Raw genomic sequence first — 21,533 nt, forward strand, 5'->3', positions numbered from 1 at the left:
CCATATTCAAACCAAACAAATAAAAACAGAGAGTAGATTATGCTTGCTTGGACTATGTGGTTATTTATCCAGGAAAAAAATAGCCCTGTATCTGCAGTTGCTTCACAGTATTTGGCATTTCTTATCCTGCTGCTGAAAATGATAATGGATGGTAAGAATTAAGATTGCACTTGAAAATGATTAAATATAAAAATAAGAAAAATGCATTAAGCTATCAATGAATTCAGAAACAGACTCAAACTTTTAAATAGTTTTTGTCGGACTTTTCAGCTTTATTTTCCAGTTTGAAACATGTTATCACAAACTTAATCACAATGTTACATCACATTGATAATATAATTAAAACAGTTACCTATCACTTTTTTTTTTTTTATCAGCGTTATTAGTCATCTGTAACTGATTACTCTTCAAAAGTTAAGTTCATAACACTGGTCTTAATATTTACATGACAATAGTGCATGGAATTGTGTATGAATTAGCATTTTCTTCTGCAGATCTTCTGAAAACTCATGTTTTGCAATACACTTAGATGAAAACTTGATTATAATGTGCTTGAACTCATGAATCACTTTCAAAATCAAAAGGTTGGACCTTGTACCAATGTGGGACGTGGAACAAACAATAAAAAAAAAAAGTTCCACATAAGTGGAGATACTTGGTACATGTGGCATGTGTGCAAATTAACTGCCTGATGAACATTTGTACATTATGAACATTTGTACATTATCTTAAATGGTAAATGGACTACACTTATACAGCACATTTTCTACACCTTCGTGGTGCCCAAAGCGCTTTACAAAGTCTCACATTCACCTATTCACGCACACACTCATACACCAGTGGGCGGCTGCTGCAATGCAAGGCGCTGCCAGGCCCTACTGGGAGCAATTTAGGGTTCAGTGTCTTGCTCAAGGACACTTCGGCATGTGGACAGTCGGAGCCAGGATTCAAACTGCCAAACCCTCTCTACCAACTGAGCCACAGCCGCCCTTCAACATGACCTTTACATAGTCTTGAAAGACATAGAGAGATACAGTAAACTGCAGTTGTACTATAATGTTATTATTCATTCTTTTATATTGATTAAACTGAAAACACAGCACAGTAAAACACTGAATGTTTACCATCCTGTCTCTTCATTATAGTTTTCTTTTAAGGAGATTTATCTGATCTGATGTTGTGTACATTTTGTAAATATTGTTTTGCTTTAACCTCATTTTAATATATAAAAGATATGTATATTATGAGGTGAGGGGACAGTGCCAGCCATGTTTCTTCCATCTGAAGTTATGTTTTTTTCATTTCAGGTACAGGATTTCATGAAGTCCCTAAACACTTTGACTTAGGGCAACAAACTGAATTTCCTGACTGCTCACCGTCCGGTCCTCTTGTCTGGAAGTGAACGTCTTAGATTCACCAATGTCTCTCCCTGTAAACAGTCACAGAGTTAATTGCATGCTTATGTTAGATGCTCATATTTGACAGAAGAGTGTGTTTGGCTGAAACATTCTCTAATTTTCATATCATAATGTTCCTATATAACTGAAAAAAAAAAAATCTATTTAGATTAATGTTTTAATCTGAGTCAAAAGGAAAACAGATTGCAGGATGCATATAATAGTGGTGTTTATACCAAAAAAGGTGAATACTTTACTCACTCTTTCTGAAGCACCTAGGCTCACAGTTGTATTGAGTAGATGGTTGGCACACAGCTACGTTGCAGTGGATGTACACCTAAATAAAAACAATTTTAGTTATTAGAAATGTTAACATAAAAAAAGGAAAAATGTTCATAATTTTCTACCTTTTCATAGGTAGGATTCACAGTGTCTGCAGTTTGAGTGACTTGATTTCCTTTGCTAGGATCTGCAGCTCCAGTAGAGACAAAAGTAAACATCTGGAAAGCGAAGCGCCTGTAATGACTTGGGAACATAAGTTTTGAACCCACATTGAGCAGTTTTGTCTGGTACCGGTCCTCACGATAGGGGCAGCTGCAGGAAGAGAAAGAGAAGAAATATTTGAATGTAACAACAAAAAAATATATATAATGTCTTTCCTAATGTCAAAATAATATACTCTCACCCATTAATTAACAAGTCCCACTGTGGACGGCTCAAAGGGTTGGATTTAGAAGTTGCCCAACAATGTCCAAGGGTCAACACCAGATTAGGATCGGTCCTACCCAGCATTCGTACCTCAACATACACATTGTCCTGAAGTTCCTTTGTTATAGGGTATTCAGAGTCTCTGTAGTAAGAGCTGTAGGCCACATCTTCTGTGCAAACAAACATGTGGTTGATCCACAGTGAAGAACACAAAGTTGCACTAGCTGTATAAATCACATTCCTCCTACTAACCTTCAGCACAGCCCTTCAAATGACACTGTCCATTAGCCAACCTGAGCTCCACATTCAGGATTCCAAAACCTACAGCTGGATATGGCGAAGGAAGTATATTCATCTCAAGGAGCAGAGCTTCAGCTGTGGAGCCAGTATATCTACACTGGATCGACAAGCTAAAACAGAAAAAAAGGTTTATCCCAGTGATTTAAACAAATAAATTCCAGCTAGTTTCCTTTCAAAACTTAGCAAACAAACAAAAAATAGTAAATAAGTAAATTTAAGATTTTAAAAATTCATTAAAAAATTGAACTTTGACCTAGTTTTCCCAAAATGTAATGACATCTATTCTGGTTCACTGGTGATCTATAAACCCAATTTGGTATGAATTCAACCAATAGTTTTGCTGCTAAAGTGTTAATAAACAAAGAAACAAACCAAACATGATTGCCATAAAAACACAACAACACACAGGACTGTAGAAAAGCTCATTTTAGATCAGCTCAGATGTCACTGAATTCAACTCCCAGTGTACAGCAAGAAACTTTAGCATGCTGTGACCTCTCAGGGTTTTATAGAAAGAAAAGGACTTACTCAAAGAAACTGTCCCTGGTAATGGCTCCACGGGGTCCTAATTCAACTTCATACTGTGAGAACATCCTATTTTCATAGGTTAAAACACCATCCTCCTCCTACAGTAAATTGGGTTAGTCTTCAATTACTACCTGACAAAACAGTATAAAAGCAATAACAAAAACTAAGATGAGAGTCATGTCATCAGAAGAACCTTACCGACATGACAGTACCACATTCAGTGACAGGGAACTGGTAGATGGCAAAGGCTGAGGTGGTGGCAACAGGACTACAGTTGCCAGTTTTAGAAAGTAAACCAACTGATTCTAGGTCAAGGTTGGGTATGGTAGCATCTTTAGACACGATCACAATCATCTGGGCATCCTTAGTGCAGTGGAGAGTCACTGTGTACAAAGAAATAAGAGTCAGAATTATTTAGGATTTACAACAACCTAAGAATCCAACAACGCAATGCAGAAACACTCACCGTATTTCCCATAATAGCACATGGTTCCATCGAAGCAGCAGTTTAAAGCATTGCAGACTGTAGCAGAGGTGCCTGGAGCCCCACACTGTATCTTGTTCTGTTGTTCCACTACACAAGAACTGCGTCTATTCTGTGTGTCTGGGTGGCTCTTGCTTTGTGTATTCTGAGATTGCGTTGCAGGGGTTTGAGGCTGTGGATCATGGATATTCTGAGCGGTCTGATTTGTGTCTAGTTGAGCATTAACCAAACATCCTAGGAAGGCGATTGCAAAAAGACCACCAGAAATCAACTTTGAGGCCATAATTTCACAGCACAGAATGATTCACAAAGAACACCAGATGCCATGAAAATAATGTGGCAAAATCCTGACGTTTATAAGGATGTGAAAGTCTGACTTCTATTTGCTGATTTCAGCAGCCAATCAAGTGTCCTACTTATGGATTGGCCTGTACTGAAACATCGTGGGATTTACAGCTAATGCCAAGACCACAGAAGTGTTGCAATTATATTTTGTTATTGCACTAACAGACATCAACACAATAGATATCTTCACAAGTGCACTTTTCCTATGTCACCTGTGCTGATTACAGTAATATTCATAGAGTGGTATCTACACCATGCTCAACCCTCAGACCCCTAACTGATCTGTGATGAATGAAATTCTGGCTTGTTTATACAGGGTCAAACAAAAACCTTCACAGGGTCAGTATGACCGACACTGTGCAGGTCATAAAGTATTTGTATAACAAGGTACAAAAAAAAAAAAATCATGTGTTTCTGAAAAATATTGATACAACCTTTACCTGATCTTTGCATATGACAACTAACCCAAATGACAAGTCAAATGTTTATTCAAAATGTCCTGTTTCATGTGACTTTTTAACTCATCTCATACTTCCATTTTTCTAAAGCACATTTTTTTCAGCAAATATGAATTTAAAGCAACCAAATTTGTTTATTTTTTCAAAATGAAATAACATAGATGAACTGACCATATGTAAAATCATGTGGATAAATTAGCTGGAGTGTAGCTCAGGGCTGGGACCCCCCCCCCCCCCCACACACACACACACACACACACACACAAAATGTTTGCTGTTGGGTAAAGTGAGCCAGAGGTTCCAATGATTCTCCTCAGCCCCCTTATATTTACATAAAGTTACATAAAAAAACATAGTGTTCACAATATAAAATATTTTGTTTTTCATAACATTATGTGGTGTTCTATTATATAGTGAGTATAAGTGATAAACAACCGATCTGGGAATATTCCCCAAAAGAATAAGTTTCATTCATTAAATGGTCTAATAACTATAAACAGCTGGGCCTATGTTGAATTGTGTGTACTTATATCAAATGTTTTCAACAATGTCATAATTCAGAGAAGTCCATACTTTTAATCAGTTTTATTTGGTCTTTATCTCATCTGTTTACAAGAATTTTGTTACGTCAGAGAGATTAGGATTTTTACTATGGCTTTTAGGGTATGCACGTGACGTCACCGCTTGCGGAAGTCACCACGGTTCCACCCACTGAGTGACAGAAAGAGGGAGATAAGTAGAGGCTTTGGCTTGAATACTGCGAAAACTTTAGAACAATCTAAAAAAATGGGAAAGAGCTGTTGTGCCACTGATTGCACAAATAGGTTTAAAAAGCACTCGGAGCTATCATTTTAGCGGTGACCTAAAGCCAAAGACAGAAGAAGCAGATGGATCGCTGCAATTCGTAGAAATAACTGGAATCCAGACAACGAAACCTGGATCTGTGGTTGCCATTTCGTGTCAGGTAACGTTAATTTATGCTGTATTCTTGTATAAAATCATACCTTCAATTACATATGGTTTTGGCTAACGTTACTTCTTAGTAAAGCTCTTAATGTTAGCATCTGTCATTTAGTTCTATACTTCATAACTGAAACGTTTTTGTCTTGAATTGTGTGATTATGAACCTTGTGCTCTACATAATTTGTAAACTATCTTAAACTGAGGCTAACCTAGTTTTCCAAAGAAGGGGGTACTCTAGCACAAAGCTGTTGTATCTGTGTTGTATCAAGTATTTGATGTTAACTCTACTTAAATCTCCACAGTACCAGTAGATCATCCACTCACTTGGGTCAGTACTAAGGGTTCAACTCCAGTAAATCAGTAGTGAACTGTGAGCACTACTGCTGGGCCTTTACCTTGGCAACCACCGCCAAGAAAATACGTCTGCACTGACAGAAAACCTCAAAAACAATAGTATGTTGAATTGAAAGCACTCACCAGCTGTAATCCTCTAATTAACGATGACGAGGATGTCAACAACTCTTCGTCTTTTGTATGCTTTCAGCCTTTGCATTGTGGATTTTCTCGGCGTTGAAATCACGTTCATATAAATGTCAGGATACGTGATTTCCGGCCACACCACATATCAGTGTTCGTAGACCACTTGTTGTTTGGTAGCTTGTATGGATCCATGTCGAGTCCAATTGTCTATAATTTCATGTTATATTTCACATTTTCCTGGTCTCGCTGTAGTTGTTACTATGCTCCGCCATGTTGAGCCGGTTTGTTTTTGCCACTCGGTCTGACTTAGAGGGGCGTGGCCCAGGGGGGAAGTGACGTATGTGCATTCCGTCTTTATGATTCCAAACCTGGAAAAGGATTGAGAACCGACACTGGGATTAAGAAAAAGACATTGATGTCAGTAGAGAGCTTTCTTTTAATGCTTTTTTCATGAACATTTTAGAAATGGACAACACAACTGAAGATTGAAAGATTAATAATCAGAAGTATACTTTTTAATACAATAGTTAGATGGCTTATTCTTATGGTGTCACAAGACCCTTTTTCATGGATAGTTTGATCTGATGCTCAAATCCTGAACTTGTGTCATATGCATTAGTTCAGTTCCTGTTTCATCTGGCCATGATTTGATTAAAGTAATAAACAGTTGACGTTACCCCACACTCCCTTATCAGCAGTGACCCACAATAGTTTTATGGCTCAAAATTCCTCTCTGAGACATTATGGAAGATACATGATTATATTTGGAGATATAGATCAGCAAAATATATTTCAAGAGAGCCTATAATCCCAATCTACCACAGAGGAGTGCACTGGAGGAAAAATATTGGTTTCAACTAGCCATGCTCTATGTGGTATGTGTAGTGTTGGAAAAAAGTTTTTGCACACCTTTAGATTTTACACAATCTCAAATATTATCATGAAATACTTGCAAAAAGTTTTGTTTGTGTTTTAAAAGGTGTGGCTACATCAAACAGACACAAACACATGCAAATAAAAATAACGAAACTAAATTCTTGACAGTTTCAACATGTCACACCCTGGTTTTGACTCAGATGGAACAGTAAACATGTAGAAGGAAGCATGTGGGTTTGGAGAATGGCGCAATACTTGGCAGAGTTTAACCCTTTCATGCATGAATTATGAGAACCTGAATCAAGAGGTTTTTATTCCTCTTTAGGCATTAAAAAAAAAAAAAAATGCAATTGAAAAAATTTTTTATGAAGCTATTTGTCATCTAGTTGAAAAAATGTCCCCTAAGCTGGACACCATGCATTTAATTTTTGAAGCAACGAAACATGTATTTACTGATGCTGTGTGAAAATTATGAAATAAAAACATTTTAATGCAGCTAATCTGGTGTTTTCTAATGTTTTAACATACTCTAATACTAGCCGTTAATCACCTCATGGAGATAATATGGAGAAAAAAAAAATTGTTGTTAATTGAAGTCTAGTAATAATAACAAGCAATGGATTTATACTCATGTTAGAACAGCAGAGTTACAGTAATGTTATCAGTTGCAGTGTTTGTGATGATGTATTAGTGTCCACTGTGTCGGCTGATATGAAACGAAAAGAAAAAATTCCATGAATATACAAGAGAACAGCTGTAGAAGAACTGTCCACTGGAGTGACCACTGTGCATGAAAGGGTTTATAACTTAAGAGTGATTCTTAATGCAGTAATATATCACAAATGCATGGGGTGTCCAAAACCTTTTTCTACCGCCGTATCCATATTCTAATTGTAAAGGAGAACATTTTTTTTCGAAATTCATGGCTGATTAATTCAAAATATGTATCTGCTAGTATATCTTAAACTGGAACTTTCTCACACTATGTAAATTTCATGTTTGTTTGTTTTTTTGTTGTTGTTTTTGTTAAATAAAGAAAACATGATTCCTCTAAGAACAGTGATACCATTTTAAAATTGAGTTGCTTTGGTGAGATTTGTTGAAAATATACTGAAGAAGAAAATATAGTGTCTGGATGTCATAAATCATGAAATGAAGGGAATGATGAAATTATTGTAACCATATTCCATGATGGTTAGCAATACAGATTTTTCACTTTGCTCTGCCTGAGAAGGCCTGAAGCCACATGTTTAGAACTTTAACAGCATATCTAGGGTCTCTTGTTTTACCTTACTGTTTGTGAAACGTGTTCAGTGAATATTCTCTAGGGTCTTATAATTTGCATTGATTCACACAATGTTTTCTGGCCAAATAAAGTGTTTAACCTGTCATGTAGAGCACAGGTAGTCCTGACCTAGTGTCACTATGACTTTTAATGACACTGTGTGCCAACTACTTTATATAACTTTTCCAATTCAATTGAAAAAACTATTAAAATTGTTTTTCCTAAATAAAGCTAGATTTTCATTTCATGTAATACTTTACCATCATATAATGACTGAAGTGACTGAAATCAATAACGTGTGACTGACATGAATAATCCGAACCCAGCTGTATGCATCCTGATGACCTTAACCATATGCCTCCAGCCAATGAAATGACAGTATGTATCAGGACAGATGTGAAATGGGCAGAACAAGGGGCAGGGATGTCAGGCACGTAATCAGACTCATTGTGTTATAAAAGGTGAAGCAAATCTCAACATTTCTTACAACACCTTGTGAACACCGTGGATCACTTGTCGTTGTGAAGCAATGAGGATGAAGTGGACGGCTCTGTGCCTTGTGGCACTACTCTTATATGGCAGCTTTTGTGATGCTCAGCGGTTTCAAGAAATCATCGGACAGTCACCTCATGATCACCAACAAGGGAAGCAGATCATTGAGAGGCCATTGCAATGGTCATTCCCTGCAGATCCAACGACGAGGCCTGAAATTCTCATTCCAAATGAGATAAGACATCCTGCATCTGCAAATAGTGTGGCTGTTAACTGTGGGGAGAACATAGTTCAGGTTATAGTCCAGAAGGATATGTTTGGGATTGGACAATACGTCGATCCAAGGCACCTTACTCTTGGAAGCTGTGGTTTCGTAACAGAGGATATAGCTAATGATGGTTCTTCAGTGATAGTTTTTCAGTCTGAAGTGCATGGTTGTGACAGTTCATTAAGTGTAAGCATCATGATAATCCCAGGCACTGAAATAATGAATATCAACTATATGAACTATATGAAAATATGCATTGCAGTGTTTCTTTAACTGATTTCTTTTTTCAGATGACACAAGACTCTTTAATCTACACATATGATCTAAAGTATAATCCTGAAGGTGTTGTAATGAGAATCAACAGAGCTGCTGTAACTGTGGAATGCCACTATCCAAGGTTTGTGACATATAAACACTTTTACTTAATTGTTATCAATTATTACAAGTTCTGTAAGTATAAATTGCAAAATGTTATTTGGTACATTTAACTGCATGCACAAAGTACTTTTAAGATTATCTGCCTTCAAAGAAAACATGTTTGATCATTCAGGATACACAATGTGAGCAGTCTACCTCTAATACCCTACTGGGTTCCATTTTCTGCAACGAAGGTGTCAGAGGAGTTCTTGTACTTCACCCTGAAACTTATGACTGGTAAGTAAACAAATCCATATTTAAGATTATTTTCAGTTCACCTATGCTTTGAATTCTTTGACTTGTAAAGAACAAATATGTTTTGTTTGCAGTACTAAAATGATGTTATTTTACTGCACAGATGACTGGCAGCATCAGAGATCAACCGACGTATACTACTTAGGAACGTCTATTAAAATTGAGGCTTCTGTCATGCAGTACTTCCATGTGCCCCTTCGTGTTTTCATCGACAGATGTGTGATTTCTATTCGTCCTGACCCAACCTCCAACCCTAACTATGCCTTCATTGAAAATGGGTGCAGTAATTTAATATGCTCATTTACACTGATCTGTGCAGCAATTAAAGCATTTAATGAATCGACATGTTGCCAGTCTATGATGTTGTTTTGTATGTGTTCCTTTGCAGATGTTTAGTTGACGGTATTAACTCAGCATCAAAGTTTATGAATCGCGATGCAGACGATAAGCTTCGGTTTGAGTTGGCAGCCTTAATGTTCCAGGGTTATGAAAATGAAAGGGTGAGCATTTCTAAAACTAACTTCATACTCTGTGCGTCATGTCAAATGAAACAAATTACTTCTCTAAAACAGCACTGCTTCTTCATTGTCTCAAATAGCTGTACATCACCTGTTACTTGAAAGCAACATCTATCAATCACGGGATTAATAGTGAACGCAGAGCTTGTTCCTACAGTAATGGGTAAGTGGATTTCCATCTGTGTTAGTAAAGAAGCATGACCAGAATGAGTATAATCGGGATTTACTGATTGCATCTCTCTTACTTCCAGGTGGTATGAGGCGAGTGGAGTTAATGAAGCTTGCAACACCTGTGATAGTTCTGGACCAGCCAGTTCTGGGCAGAGTACGTTTGTTAATTATAATCCTGGATCAACCTCTGGTTCAGCAGGCTCTGGTCAAAGGGTTTCTCAATCTGGATCACGTGTTACATACAATCCTGGACAGCAAGGGGGAGTTACCTCTCAGTCTGGAGTAACCACTGGTGCAGGCAGTGGGACTTACCATTCAGGATATCAGTCTGGTGCAGGCTCTCAACCTGGATCAGGCAGTGTAACTCACCATTCAGGATATCAGTCTGGTGCAGGCTCTCAACCTGGATCAGGCAGTGTAACTCACCATTCAGGGTATCAGTCCGGCGCAGGCTCTCAATCTGGATCTGGTAGTGTAACTTACCATCCAAAACAGCCTTCTGGTACAGGCTCTCAATCTGGATCAGGCAGTGGAACTTACCATTCAGCATCTCAGTCCGGTGCAGGCTCTCAGTCTGGATCTGGTAGTGTAACTTACCATTCAGGGTATCAGTCCGGTGCAGGCTCTCAATCTGGATCAGGTAGTGCAACTTACCATCCAAAACAGCCTTCTGGTGCAGGCTCTCAATCTGGATCAGGCAGTGGAACTTACCATTCAGCATCTCAGTCCGGTGCAGGCTCTCAATCTGGATCAGGTAGTGTAACTTACCATCCAAAACAGCCTTCTGGTACAGGCTCTCAATCTGGATCAGGCAGTGTAAGTTACCATTCAGGGTATCAGTCCAGTGCAGGCTCTCAATCTGGATCAGGTAGTGTAACTTACCATCCAAAACAGCCTTCTGGTGCAGGCTCTCAATCTGGATCAGGCAGTGGGACTTACCATTCAGTGTCTCAGTCCGGTGCAGGCTCTCAATCTGGATCAGGTAGTGTAACTTACCATCCAAAACAGCCAATCGGCACAGTCGCTCATCCTGGATCAGTCAGTGTAAGTTACCATTCAGGGTATCAGTCTAGTTCAGGCGCTCCATCTGGACCAGGTACTGTAGATTACAATCCAAAACAGCCAATCGGCACAGTCGCTCATCCTGGATCAGTCAGTGTAAGTTACCATTCAGGATATCAGCCTGGTCCAGGTGCTCCATCTGGACCAGGTACTGTAGATTACAATCCAAAACAGCCAATCGGCACAGTCGCTCATCCTGGATCAGTCAGTGTAAGTTACCATTCAGGGTATCAGTCTAGTTCAGGCGCTCCATCTGGACCAGGTACTGTAGATTACAATCCAAAACAGCCAATCGGCACAGTCGTTCATCCTGGATCAGCCAGTGTAAGTTACCATTCAGGGTATCCGTCTGGTCCAGGCTCTCCATCTGGATCAGGAAGTGGCACATACAATCCAGTCCAGTCATCTGGTACAGCCTCGCAATCTGGATCAAGCAGTGTAACTTACTTCTCAAAGAAGCTGGCTAGTGCAACAGCCCATGCGACTCAAAATTCAAACAAAGTACCAAGAGCAAGACGGGATGTGGCTGAAAAACAAAGTACAGGTGAGTTATATCAAAAAATTCTATCTAAATCTATTAGCTTTGATGTAAGACATAGAAATTGTTTTGCCTGTCTTTAACAGAGATGCAAACAGTAACACACATCCATTTTTTTCTTTCAGTTATGGAATGGGAGAGCCAGGTCACCTTGGAAATTCGCGTTCATCAAAACCCAGATGCTTAACTCCACTCTGCCAAGGCTATGACAATAAAAATAACCCTTTCCAATGAACGTTGGTTCATTACTGTGTGCATGTTATTTCCTTTGCTAATATGCCTTGTGAATGCTTAAGTTAAGATGAGAAAGCACACTAAACCCTAATGAATTAAATATAACATATAAATATACATGATTGTTAGAAAGCTGAATCCAATTTATATTGTGATGTTTGTACTAATGTTACACTTTGTTCTTCCTTCTCTCACTGTGTGCATTGCGCTGGATTATTTCAAAATTTGTCGAAAATAAAAAAAATGTGCTTCCATTTCCTTTTAGTGAGGTTTATTAGGTAATCAACCAAATAAGTATCTGCAAAAACACTCAAAACAGGGTTGTAGAAAACACCTTTAATATCATACTCGATCAGTCATTACAATCTGTGAGATATAAGAAAAAATACACACAAATCTGACTTGACTAAGGCTGTTAACCTTGACCCCAACACCACTTATTAGGGAAAATTTGGGCGATTATTACAGTCAAAGAACATGAGGTTGAGGTTTTCTATTACTGCATGAGTGAGCATGTATCGCCTCCACGTGACACCTATTGAAAACTGCAGCTTAAGGAGCCACTGGGTTTCAGCACCACAGGACATGGACAGCTCCTCTCATCCTGGTCCATCCGTGGTTTGTGTTTTATGTGTTCCCTGTCTGGTTGATTTACAATCTGTGGTACAGTAGTAGATAAAGAAATTATAATATACAGGAGTTTTTATGTATTAAAAACCTAAAGCCTACTTTTGCCTCAGTCCTCTACAGAATGTATCATCTTTCTGTTGTCTTAAATAAAGCTTCTGTTTGAAAGTCTGGAGAATTTACAGCAAGTTTTACAAAAAGTTGTGTATTTTTTTCTTGCATTTGCGCTTGTTATTTAGCCTGACTTAGCGCTCAATGTATTGATCTATTTTTTGCTTCATTTCCCGTTGCACTGGTGTGTCAGCATTTAGCTCTGCTGTGTCTGTTTACCTCTGTGTGTCTTAATGTCAGTGTGTGTTTTCTTTAGTCATAGGCCTGGTTATCACTCAGCGGGCAAAAAAAATAATGATGGGGTTAAAAGAAACAGCCAGTTTGGTTCAGATTTGTAAAGGAATATACCTAGTGAAGTGTGACTTTCCCAGGGAACCCTTGGATCCCATGCCTAATGCGGTCTAAGGTTTTCAGTTCGAGAACCACAGATGCTGCGTGTGTTAGTGCCAGTGCCATGTTTCTCTCATCAGTTTTTTTTTTTTTTTTTTTTTTTAACCAATTGTCTTTCTACGCCACCGTTTTGCTGTTTGAAGAGCCTCAAGGCTACCTCTGCCTGCATCCATTCTTGACAGCCTGCTGATACGGTAACAGCACTGACGTTATAACCCCCTCCTCCTCCCTCCTCCCCCCTCCTCCCCCTGTCTCTGCCTGTCTCCGCACTGCTGGCCAGTACCCGTTGTGTGGCACAGGCAGGCAGCATCAGGACCAGACATTTGGTGAGGATCAACACGGACTGCGGGCGCAAACTGCTCGCTTATGGTTCGTCTGGACATACCGGGGGGGGACACAGGATTACATTTTAATTTCCGCGGCGTTGTGCGTTGTCTCTACATCACTTTGCCGTGATCCCCCCCCACCCCCCCCTCCTCCTCCTACGCTGTGGATGGTTGACTGCAGATTTGATGGTGCTGAGCAGGCTCGTCTGATTGAAGGCTTGCGGCCAGGGGGGGCATCTGCGGGGCCGTAGAGACAGAACCCTGTGTCCACGGGGTTGTGTTCGTCCTCTGCACTGTGGTTGTGAATGGACTGCGCTCCCTCCGTGATTTTCTGCAGTCGCTCTGAGTCATTTGTGGAAGAAGATGGCGGACAGGGCTGAGATGTTTTCCCTATCCACTTTCCATTCCCTCTCTCCTCCTGGATGCAGGTAAGAGCGTACATGGAAGGTACCAGAGCAGGGATGACGGAGGAGGATGTGCGTGGTTGATGAGATGAGAGAATGACACTGAAGACGTTTCGTGTTTTGGTGACTGCAGTGTAAATCCCATTTCCATCCATGGGTAATAGATATCTAGAATAACCTGCCAGGCCTAGCTCTGCCTCTGAGCGCGCCTGGAGGTGCTGCAGCTGAGCAAAGCTGGTTGTTTGTGTTTTGGAGGTGATGCATTTGTTAAATCCAGCTGTTTTAGAGGACAAACATTTGACTCCTAATGGAAAAAATGTTAAAAATGATTAATGGAAAATAATGACAAGTGACTGATTTTTAGTTGTCGCGACAGTCAACCGCCTTGCGCATTCCGTATGAGGCCCACGCCCTGTTGAGTCCAGCCCTGGCAAGGGCATGTTCCTGAACAATAATATACCAAGACAGACCGGTTCCAGCGTTGTTTCAAACGCTTCTAATCTGCCCTCTGCGACATGCAATATGATATTTGTGCATGTGTTTATTCCATACCCAAGCACAATGTGAGTGGGATTCTACTGGGTGGCACCAGAACTCAATAACTGGTGTAGAATCGGTGTTTTAACTACATCTTTTAATCCATTGTTTGTTTTATGTAAAGTTAAAGATATTAACACTGGCTTTCTTCAGTGTATTTGATGTTGATCAGTTAAGATTATTAAGAATTCTGCACCACTTTTTCATGATTTAGATGATATTGTGAAAGATGCTACTGCTGTTTTAGAATCTTTTTTGCCTGAAGGCATGTGATGCTCATTGTTAAGAAAGTATATCATTGCATCAGCTTCTGCTTCAGTGTGATTCTCACACTACATGTGTTAAAGACTTTCTACTGCTGCAAGGCCTCCCTAAAAACCATTACAACCTAATACTTACAGTACAATACAATACAATACTGTGCATATAACAACTGAAAGGGTTCTATCTGCACTCTTTTACTTTGTTTTAATTGATTATTATTTATGTTTTATTGATTATGTTTTAATTGTAATTGTGTGTTTTTAACCTGTCTCTTTTCCATTTTTGTAAAGCACTGTGAATTGTCTTGTGTGTGAATTGTACTATACAAATAAATCTGCCTTGCCTTTCCTACTTAGAAACAATAATGTAATTATCTCTCACCACAGATTGGATAATGTTCACTGGCCACACATAAAAGAAGAAAGAATAAATAACAAGAATTATATGAAAAAGGCCAAAGAGTGATATTTGTTGGTGATTGAAGTGCCAAAGCTGAGGCTCACTGCACTTAAAAACCATGCATCATCATTTATCTGTCTGTTGTCATACTTCCCATTTGATACAGTGCATATACTCTTGAAGAAAGGTACTTTTTTATCCACTGTGCTCATGGAATACTGTATCTCATTTCAAATCAATAAGACCTTTTTGCATGACTACCAATGACCTTAGCTCAGAGCACAGTGCAGTGCTTTGGCTGTTACTTCAATATTTTTAATTTAGAGCCCAGACCATCAGTTCGAGCAAGCTAATGGTAATTGTATTAGAGTAATGGCAGGTCTGAGACTGTTCTTTATGCAGCTTTTTGACCTGCCTATACAATCAGTCACTGCCGTCTACTCTTAAAGTCTTTACATCTTATTACTTAGAGTCAGGATTCAAAGAACTTGATCCTTGATCTGTATTCATGGGGGATTAGCAAGCAATTTATACATATAACCAGTTGTGTGGAAAACTGAAGATATGTCAAGAACAGCTGTTAGTTTTATTTGCAGAATAGTTAGTTTCACTATATTTTTGTGTGTATGCCAGACATGTTGTGTATGTTTAAATCCACCAGGGATCATTTATTTCAGACTGAAATGTCCTTAACTTGTATTGAGCAAATATCAGTGTGTGATTGATGATGTAAATAATGCAGTATTGAGTGCGGATGTTCCTTTAATGGTGTGTGTCCGTTAGCATGCCTTTTTTTCCCATGGTTCCATTTTTTGTATGTGATGGACTCACCAACAGCTGGGTGATGGAGTGGTACAGTAATCTGTTTTATATAACTCATAACACTGTTTTCAATGGGCAACATAATCCATAAGGGAACATATATCCCTCCTCTGAGCACTTTTTTGTCCCACAGCGTAAAGAAGCTATTAGTATTATTATCATTTTATTTTATTATAATTATTATTTGGTGCAAACAATAAAACCTAAAAAGTGGACAGAATGTAGAGTTCTCCAGTCAATGTATTATTGATTATTATATAGTTTTTCATGTCTGTTGCTTCCTAGAGTATTGTGAAGGAAATTCTTGCTATCCTCAAGAAACAGAACCATTTCAACACTGAATTCTGTCAGCACTGATAAAAGTTCACAGAATGACATTGCATCCATTCTGAGACTTAATCTTATATGAATGTGTGGATGAATATCGTTCTCATTTTTCAGCATTAATAATTCCTGCTGTTGCTCAACATACATAAAGATATGAAAATGTGGGATTGATTTCCTAATAGCCCCTACTATAATTGATGGATTACATTTTTTGAAGCTGACAGAGGCAGAGCTGAAGCCAGAGTGGATTTTTTAAGGCCAGTGTAATAACACTAGCTTATAGTGGAGCTGATAAAAAATGAATTCCAGGATATCAACCTGTGGAAAAAAAACAACATTTAAGCCATAGTTGTTAACACTTAAGGAAATAAAGAAATAAACACTGACCTGGAAGTGAATATCAAGCTAATCCTAAAACATAGGCAATTTTGGTTATTTGTTTTACGTATTCTTAGTCTGTTTTTCCTGTTGTAAGTATGACATTATCAACAAAGTAGTATTGTATTTTTACATCATTTAGAATAGTTTGTTAAACTGTATGTTCTGTTGTTGCCAGTCTGTTTTCTATTGCTGCAGTAGTGTAGTTTTTTTTTTTATTTTTATTTCCTAATCATTAGGACGTTTTACAGTTGTTTTAGTAATATAGCTGACAATTTTTGATTTGCATCAGAATTCAAGTATTTTTAAATTTAATTTTTATTTTCATTGATTTCCAATAGAAAAACATACATAACACATCAACACATACCAGACTAACTGCACAATAAAATGCAAGCTAACCTCACTGCATGCACACATACATACACAAAAGTGTGTAAGAGAAAAATAAAAGAAAAATAATTACAAAAAAGAAATTAAAAAAAAAAAAAACAATAGCAATAATAATGACACACATAAAGAAAAAAAGTATTATTATAGTTGTAGTATTGTAGTTTTGTATTTCCCAATCACTGGGAAGTTTTACAGTTGTTTTAGTAATATAGCTCCGAATTTTTGATTTGCATCAGACCTCAAGTTTAACACAATCAAATGAAACTCTTGCTTCATCTCACAGTAGCACTTTCATTTTTATTTTTTTTTTTGCTTTTCCTACTAATGTATTTTCAATCCCTCTGAATTTATTTCCACTCTCTGACTCCTTGTGCACTAGATTCTTATATGTTAAGCAGTTGATGTTCCACTTTTGCCTTCAGACTCTTTGAAGGCAGTTGGAGAAGGCACAGGCAGCAAACTGGGTTGTGGTGGTTATGGTTACCATGGAGTAAGAGGCTTAAATCAAATTCAGTTTCATAGCTTAAGCTTTTTGTCTCTACCTTCCTCCTGCTGCTGCTCTTCCTGTTTCTCTCTGTATTTTTTTCTATTTCTGCCCTCTTTTTGCCCATATTCTGTCTCATTGTACAACCACCGCATGCTTTTCATGTGTCAATCTTAGCAAAGCCTGCTCTAAATGCTTTGTTTTTCAGCCTAATATTTATTTAAAGAGTCTTATTTATGCAGCCTGTGAGATTTGTTTTCCATGATGCTGGGTTTTTTCCCCCTCATCTATCAGCAGCATTCATTTACATGTGATTAATGGTAGTTATTTACACAGTCTGTGAGATTCGTCTTTACTTTGATATTACGTGCATTTTAATCAGCGCCATCCATAGTGTTATAATGCGGATCTACATGAAGTCATCTTTTCTGGGTAAACTGATGGATCATTCTTGTGTTTGGAAAAATATGGTATGATCTTCAAGACTGGCTTCTGACACAGACAATAGGAAGTGCTTCATTAGGTTAAATGTATGACTCATATGTGTGTGTGTGTGTGTGTTTGTGTGTAGGTGTGCGTATGTGTGTCTCTACATTACTGGTGATTGGTGGTGGGTGAAAAGCCTGGGAAATTGATCTTGTAAATGAGTCAGAAGCGAACACATCAAATGTCCTTGTTCTCCGAGGAAGATGATGTCACTATGGAGCAGGTGCTGTTGGGTAAAAGGCGGCTTAATTACAGCACAGACATCCACATATCTCTAACTGCTGTGTCCTATTTTAATAGTATTATGCTAATGCTTTATTTTTATGTTTTGAAGTTTGTCTCGTCACACATGTGGGTATTTCATCTGTATTTCTTTAGTTCAATTAGACACATTTGAGGAATAGTTAATAAATCAGAGTGTGGGTTTGCTATATCTAAAAGGATTAGAGTGTTATTGAGCATTTTAGGATCTAACAGAAAACATGATTGTGGTTTTGTGTCAGCGTGTGTGAGCATGTAGTCAGTTTTAAACAAGCAATGATGATGTTGTGATGGTTTGACAGTTTCAGTTCCGGGAGTGTTATCAGAGAATAACTGGCAGAACAAATGCAGGCTGGGGAGATTGTTTGCGTGAATCTGGGTGTGCCATTGCAGCAACATGACCAGCGTCAGTGAATGGTAATTTTATGCTGACTTGTTTTCTAGAGGTGGGATTCACGGGTTTACTTCAGAAGAGATGAAGACTGATATGATGCAGGCCTGGTAGAGTGAGGATTTCCTTAAAGCTTAAACTTCATAATCCCAAAGAATGATCACATGTGCAATACAAGGGATGTCACAGAGCAGAGTTTGATATGCAGTACCCAACATGACATGATAGTCACGATATTACTCAGACTTCAATGACCAGGAGCAAAAACACATGTCAACGGTTCACAGGCTGGATTTCACAGGTCTGAAATGGACTGTGAATTCCACATAAAACTAGGTGTTTCAGTAGAAGATGCTGAGTATTTAACACCATTCAGTGTGTTCGCTTATTCTGTGTTTGCAGCCTTTTACTGACACACATCTGAAAATTTGCAATTTAGGGGAAAGGGGACAAACCGTGGTGGCTTGCATCGCAGGGCTGCAGGAGATCCCCTATAATAAGCACACAAACAAAATGGAGTCTGGAGAGACAGTAGAACATGGAGTAAAGGAGGAGGCCATACCAGATGAGAGATAGTGGAAAAAGGAAATTAAAACTGAAGACAGGCAATATTAAAGGGCAGTTCATGCAAATTTCTACAATTAGTGTGTTTTGAATGATGAATGAGGAGAGTGGAGTATGGAAAAGTAGAACGGACACATGAATATACATCAATAAATCACTGTTTTAAAGTGATCATGAATAAGAGGGGAAGGAAATTATTACATTTGCTTCTTGTTGCAACAAAAATGCTTTGTGTCATAACCAGTGCACTCACCCCATTTGAATTCAATATGTTTATTTTCTTCCCTCTTTGTCATTTCATGTAAACATCTGTCTGCCCCGAAACTTACCCTTCAAAAGTATCTGTTCCATTTATTTGTTAATGTTAGCTAACTTGAATGCAGCTGTGTTAATGTGGTATTTTTCCATTGTGTCTCACATAAATCACCTACATGTCTAAACACAGGTTCCCTGGGGAATGGGGTGGATTAATAACACATGAATGACCTTGTTTCTGCAGGTGTAGACATTATTTTATTATGAATTTGGTGAATTGGCTGAGGTTTTAAGTGTAAACACTTCATTATTGTACTTATGTAAAATTTTCAGTTATTCAGCACAAACTTTCACTTACTTTTTCTCCCTATGTCTTCATGCAAACATCTGTACTTTCTACCTCTTGCAGGTTAAAAACAAATGCATTGTGAGTAGTTCTAGTACTTGAATTTTAGAGGAATTGTTGATTATGAATCGTCGATTATTTTTTATTTTGCATCATTTTGCACTTTCCCAACACCAAAACCAATTTCAGCTAAATTGCGTCTGGATGAAAATAATTAGAATGCAACAGTAATACAAATAAAAGGCAATTTCTCTGTGTATCAATCACGTGACAAATACAACATGATGAAAATTACTTACCGGTAAATAATAACATGACACGAAAATTACTGAAAAGGTGAAAACAAAACAAGATGAGAACAAAAAAAGAAGAAGAAACTAGGCAAGAATAAGAAAGGACTGAACAAGACAAAAAGCATATTGGTGCTTTTATGAAACTGGTACCTAGAAACAGGACAGAGTGGCTAAAAATACAAACCAGATGTAGACTAATGATATGAAGCTAGTTTGGAAGCAGTTTGGGTCTATTTTAGAAATAAATATTTACTGAGATAAAAAAGAAACTATTCAGATAAAACAGATTTTTATATTATTTTTATACAAAAGTCTGCATGTAACACAGTAAAAAGGATGACTGGCTACTATTTTTCAAATATCTTTTTAGTCTCTCAAAGGTGCATTTTGGGAATCGAACTGATTATGCAAGGCAGAATGTTTCACAAAAATGACCATTGTCACAAAATCACTCAAGATTTATATGTGTTTTAATGGGCAGGTTCCTCATGTAACGCGAGTGGACACGATGGGTTACGCGCAAAATGTTGAATGAGATTGCCGATTCATGAAAAACCTGCATGTCTGGATTAGAAAAAACACCCGAATCCTCAAATTTATCACATTGTCTTTATTTATAGCGGTATATAAGACCATTTCAAGCCATGTTTCCAGATCAAATGCACTGACACCTGGATAGCTTTTCTTGTCCCAATTTTGGTCCTATTTTTTGCCCCAGTATTTTATTAAAAATGCATTAGTTTTGGGATGGCTCAGAGCAAGAATATAATTTTTTTGCATTTATCTGCGGTCATGATTAGGTACATCCTAGGGGGAAATATGTTTAAATTTCTCTTTTATTATTGGGTCTAAAAAGCTGATAAAGTTCCATGTACCAAAATGAACCCAATTTCATAGAAACACCCACTTAAGCTTAACTCTAAGATGTGAGCACTCCCAAAAACAAGATTTATGGAATTTTGGGGGTTCACTGAAATACTGACATGCTATTTTTGCCATGATTTCCCATTTTTCTATATCTTTTATCAATGCCTCTGTATTTCCTAACCTGATATCAAAAGAAATGAACAAAATGGAAATAGCATACTTTATAGCAGATATAATTTTTTAACTGAACAAACACTGCCAGGCCAAGAAAAAAGTCACCATCAGGTTTTAATAAAATAAATGTGTTAGAGCTGTCCAAAATGAACCCAGTTTCACAGAAGCACGCATATAAAAGATGTAATAAAATGAGGTTATTTCTTGTCTCTGATTTAGTGTAATCTGGATTCTCATTCAAAAAACAACATAAAATACGTAACATGGTAAAATCATGTAGACAGGAGACAGACAGCTGAGAAAATGTGTCATAATGTCTAAGTCCTACCCTTAAATTGGCTGATTTTTACTTTAATACTTTAAGTGCTTTTCAGAGCCTGTACTTCTATACTTCTCTAAAGACATTCATTCATTCATCATCTGAACCGGCTTTATCCTCACTAGGGTTGCAGGGGGTTTGGTACACCCTGTATGAGTCACCAGTTCATCGTAGGGCTGATATATAGAGATGAACAACCAATCACTCTCACATTCACACCTGTGGGCAATTTTAGGTCGACCAACTAACCTATCAGTGAATGTGTTTGGATGGCGGGAGGAAGCAGGAGTACCTGGAGACAACCCACGCAAAGTCATTTTTTGCATATCAGTACAT

General features: G+C 38.0%; 2 protein-coding genes across 3 annotated transcripts in view; one reads left to right on the top strand and one right to left on the bottom strand.

Moving 5' to 3' along the window:
* Positions 1 to 1,328: 1,328 nt before the first annotated feature.
* On the bottom strand, positions 1,329 to 3,700 carry LOC115421032 (zona pellucida sperm-binding protein 4-like). Its single transcript, XM_030136687.1, has 8 exons — positions 3,400 to 3,700; positions 3,132 to 3,316; positions 2,934 to 3,031; positions 2,358 to 2,515; positions 2,083 to 2,275; positions 1,805 to 1,991; positions 1,659 to 1,734; positions 1,329 to 1,429 (listed from the first exon to the last, which is right to left on the bottom strand). The coding sequence occupies exons 1-8, from the start codon at positions 3,698 to 3,700 to the stop codon at positions 1,329 to 1,331; spliced, it is 1,299 nt and encodes a 432-aa protein (XP_029992547.1).
* A 9,480-nt stretch (positions 3,701 to 13,180) lies between these two features.
* mapk8ip2 (mitogen-activated protein kinase 8 interacting protein 2) overlaps positions 13,181 to 21,533 on the top strand; it is a 32,414-nt gene continuing 24,061 nt past the window's right edge. The window contains exon 1 of one of the 2 annotated variants that reach the window (XM_030135812.1): positions 13,181 to 13,661. In XM_030135812.1, the coding sequence (XP_029991672.1) occupies positions 13,597 to 13,661 (65 nt within the window). In that variant the 5' untranslated portion in view covers positions 13,181 to 13,596. The remainder of the gene's footprint in view (positions 13,662 to 21,533) is intronic. The other variant, XM_030135813.1, reaches the window with a different exon arrangement.

This window comes from Sphaeramia orbicularis, chromosome 6 (genome assembly GCF_902148855.1).
Source record: "Sphaeramia orbicularis chromosome 6, fSphaOr1.1, whole genome shotgun sequence".
In the NCBI taxonomy this organism is placed as follows: Eukaryota; Metazoa; Chordata; class Actinopteri; order Kurtiformes; family Apogonidae; genus Sphaeramia; species Sphaeramia orbicularis.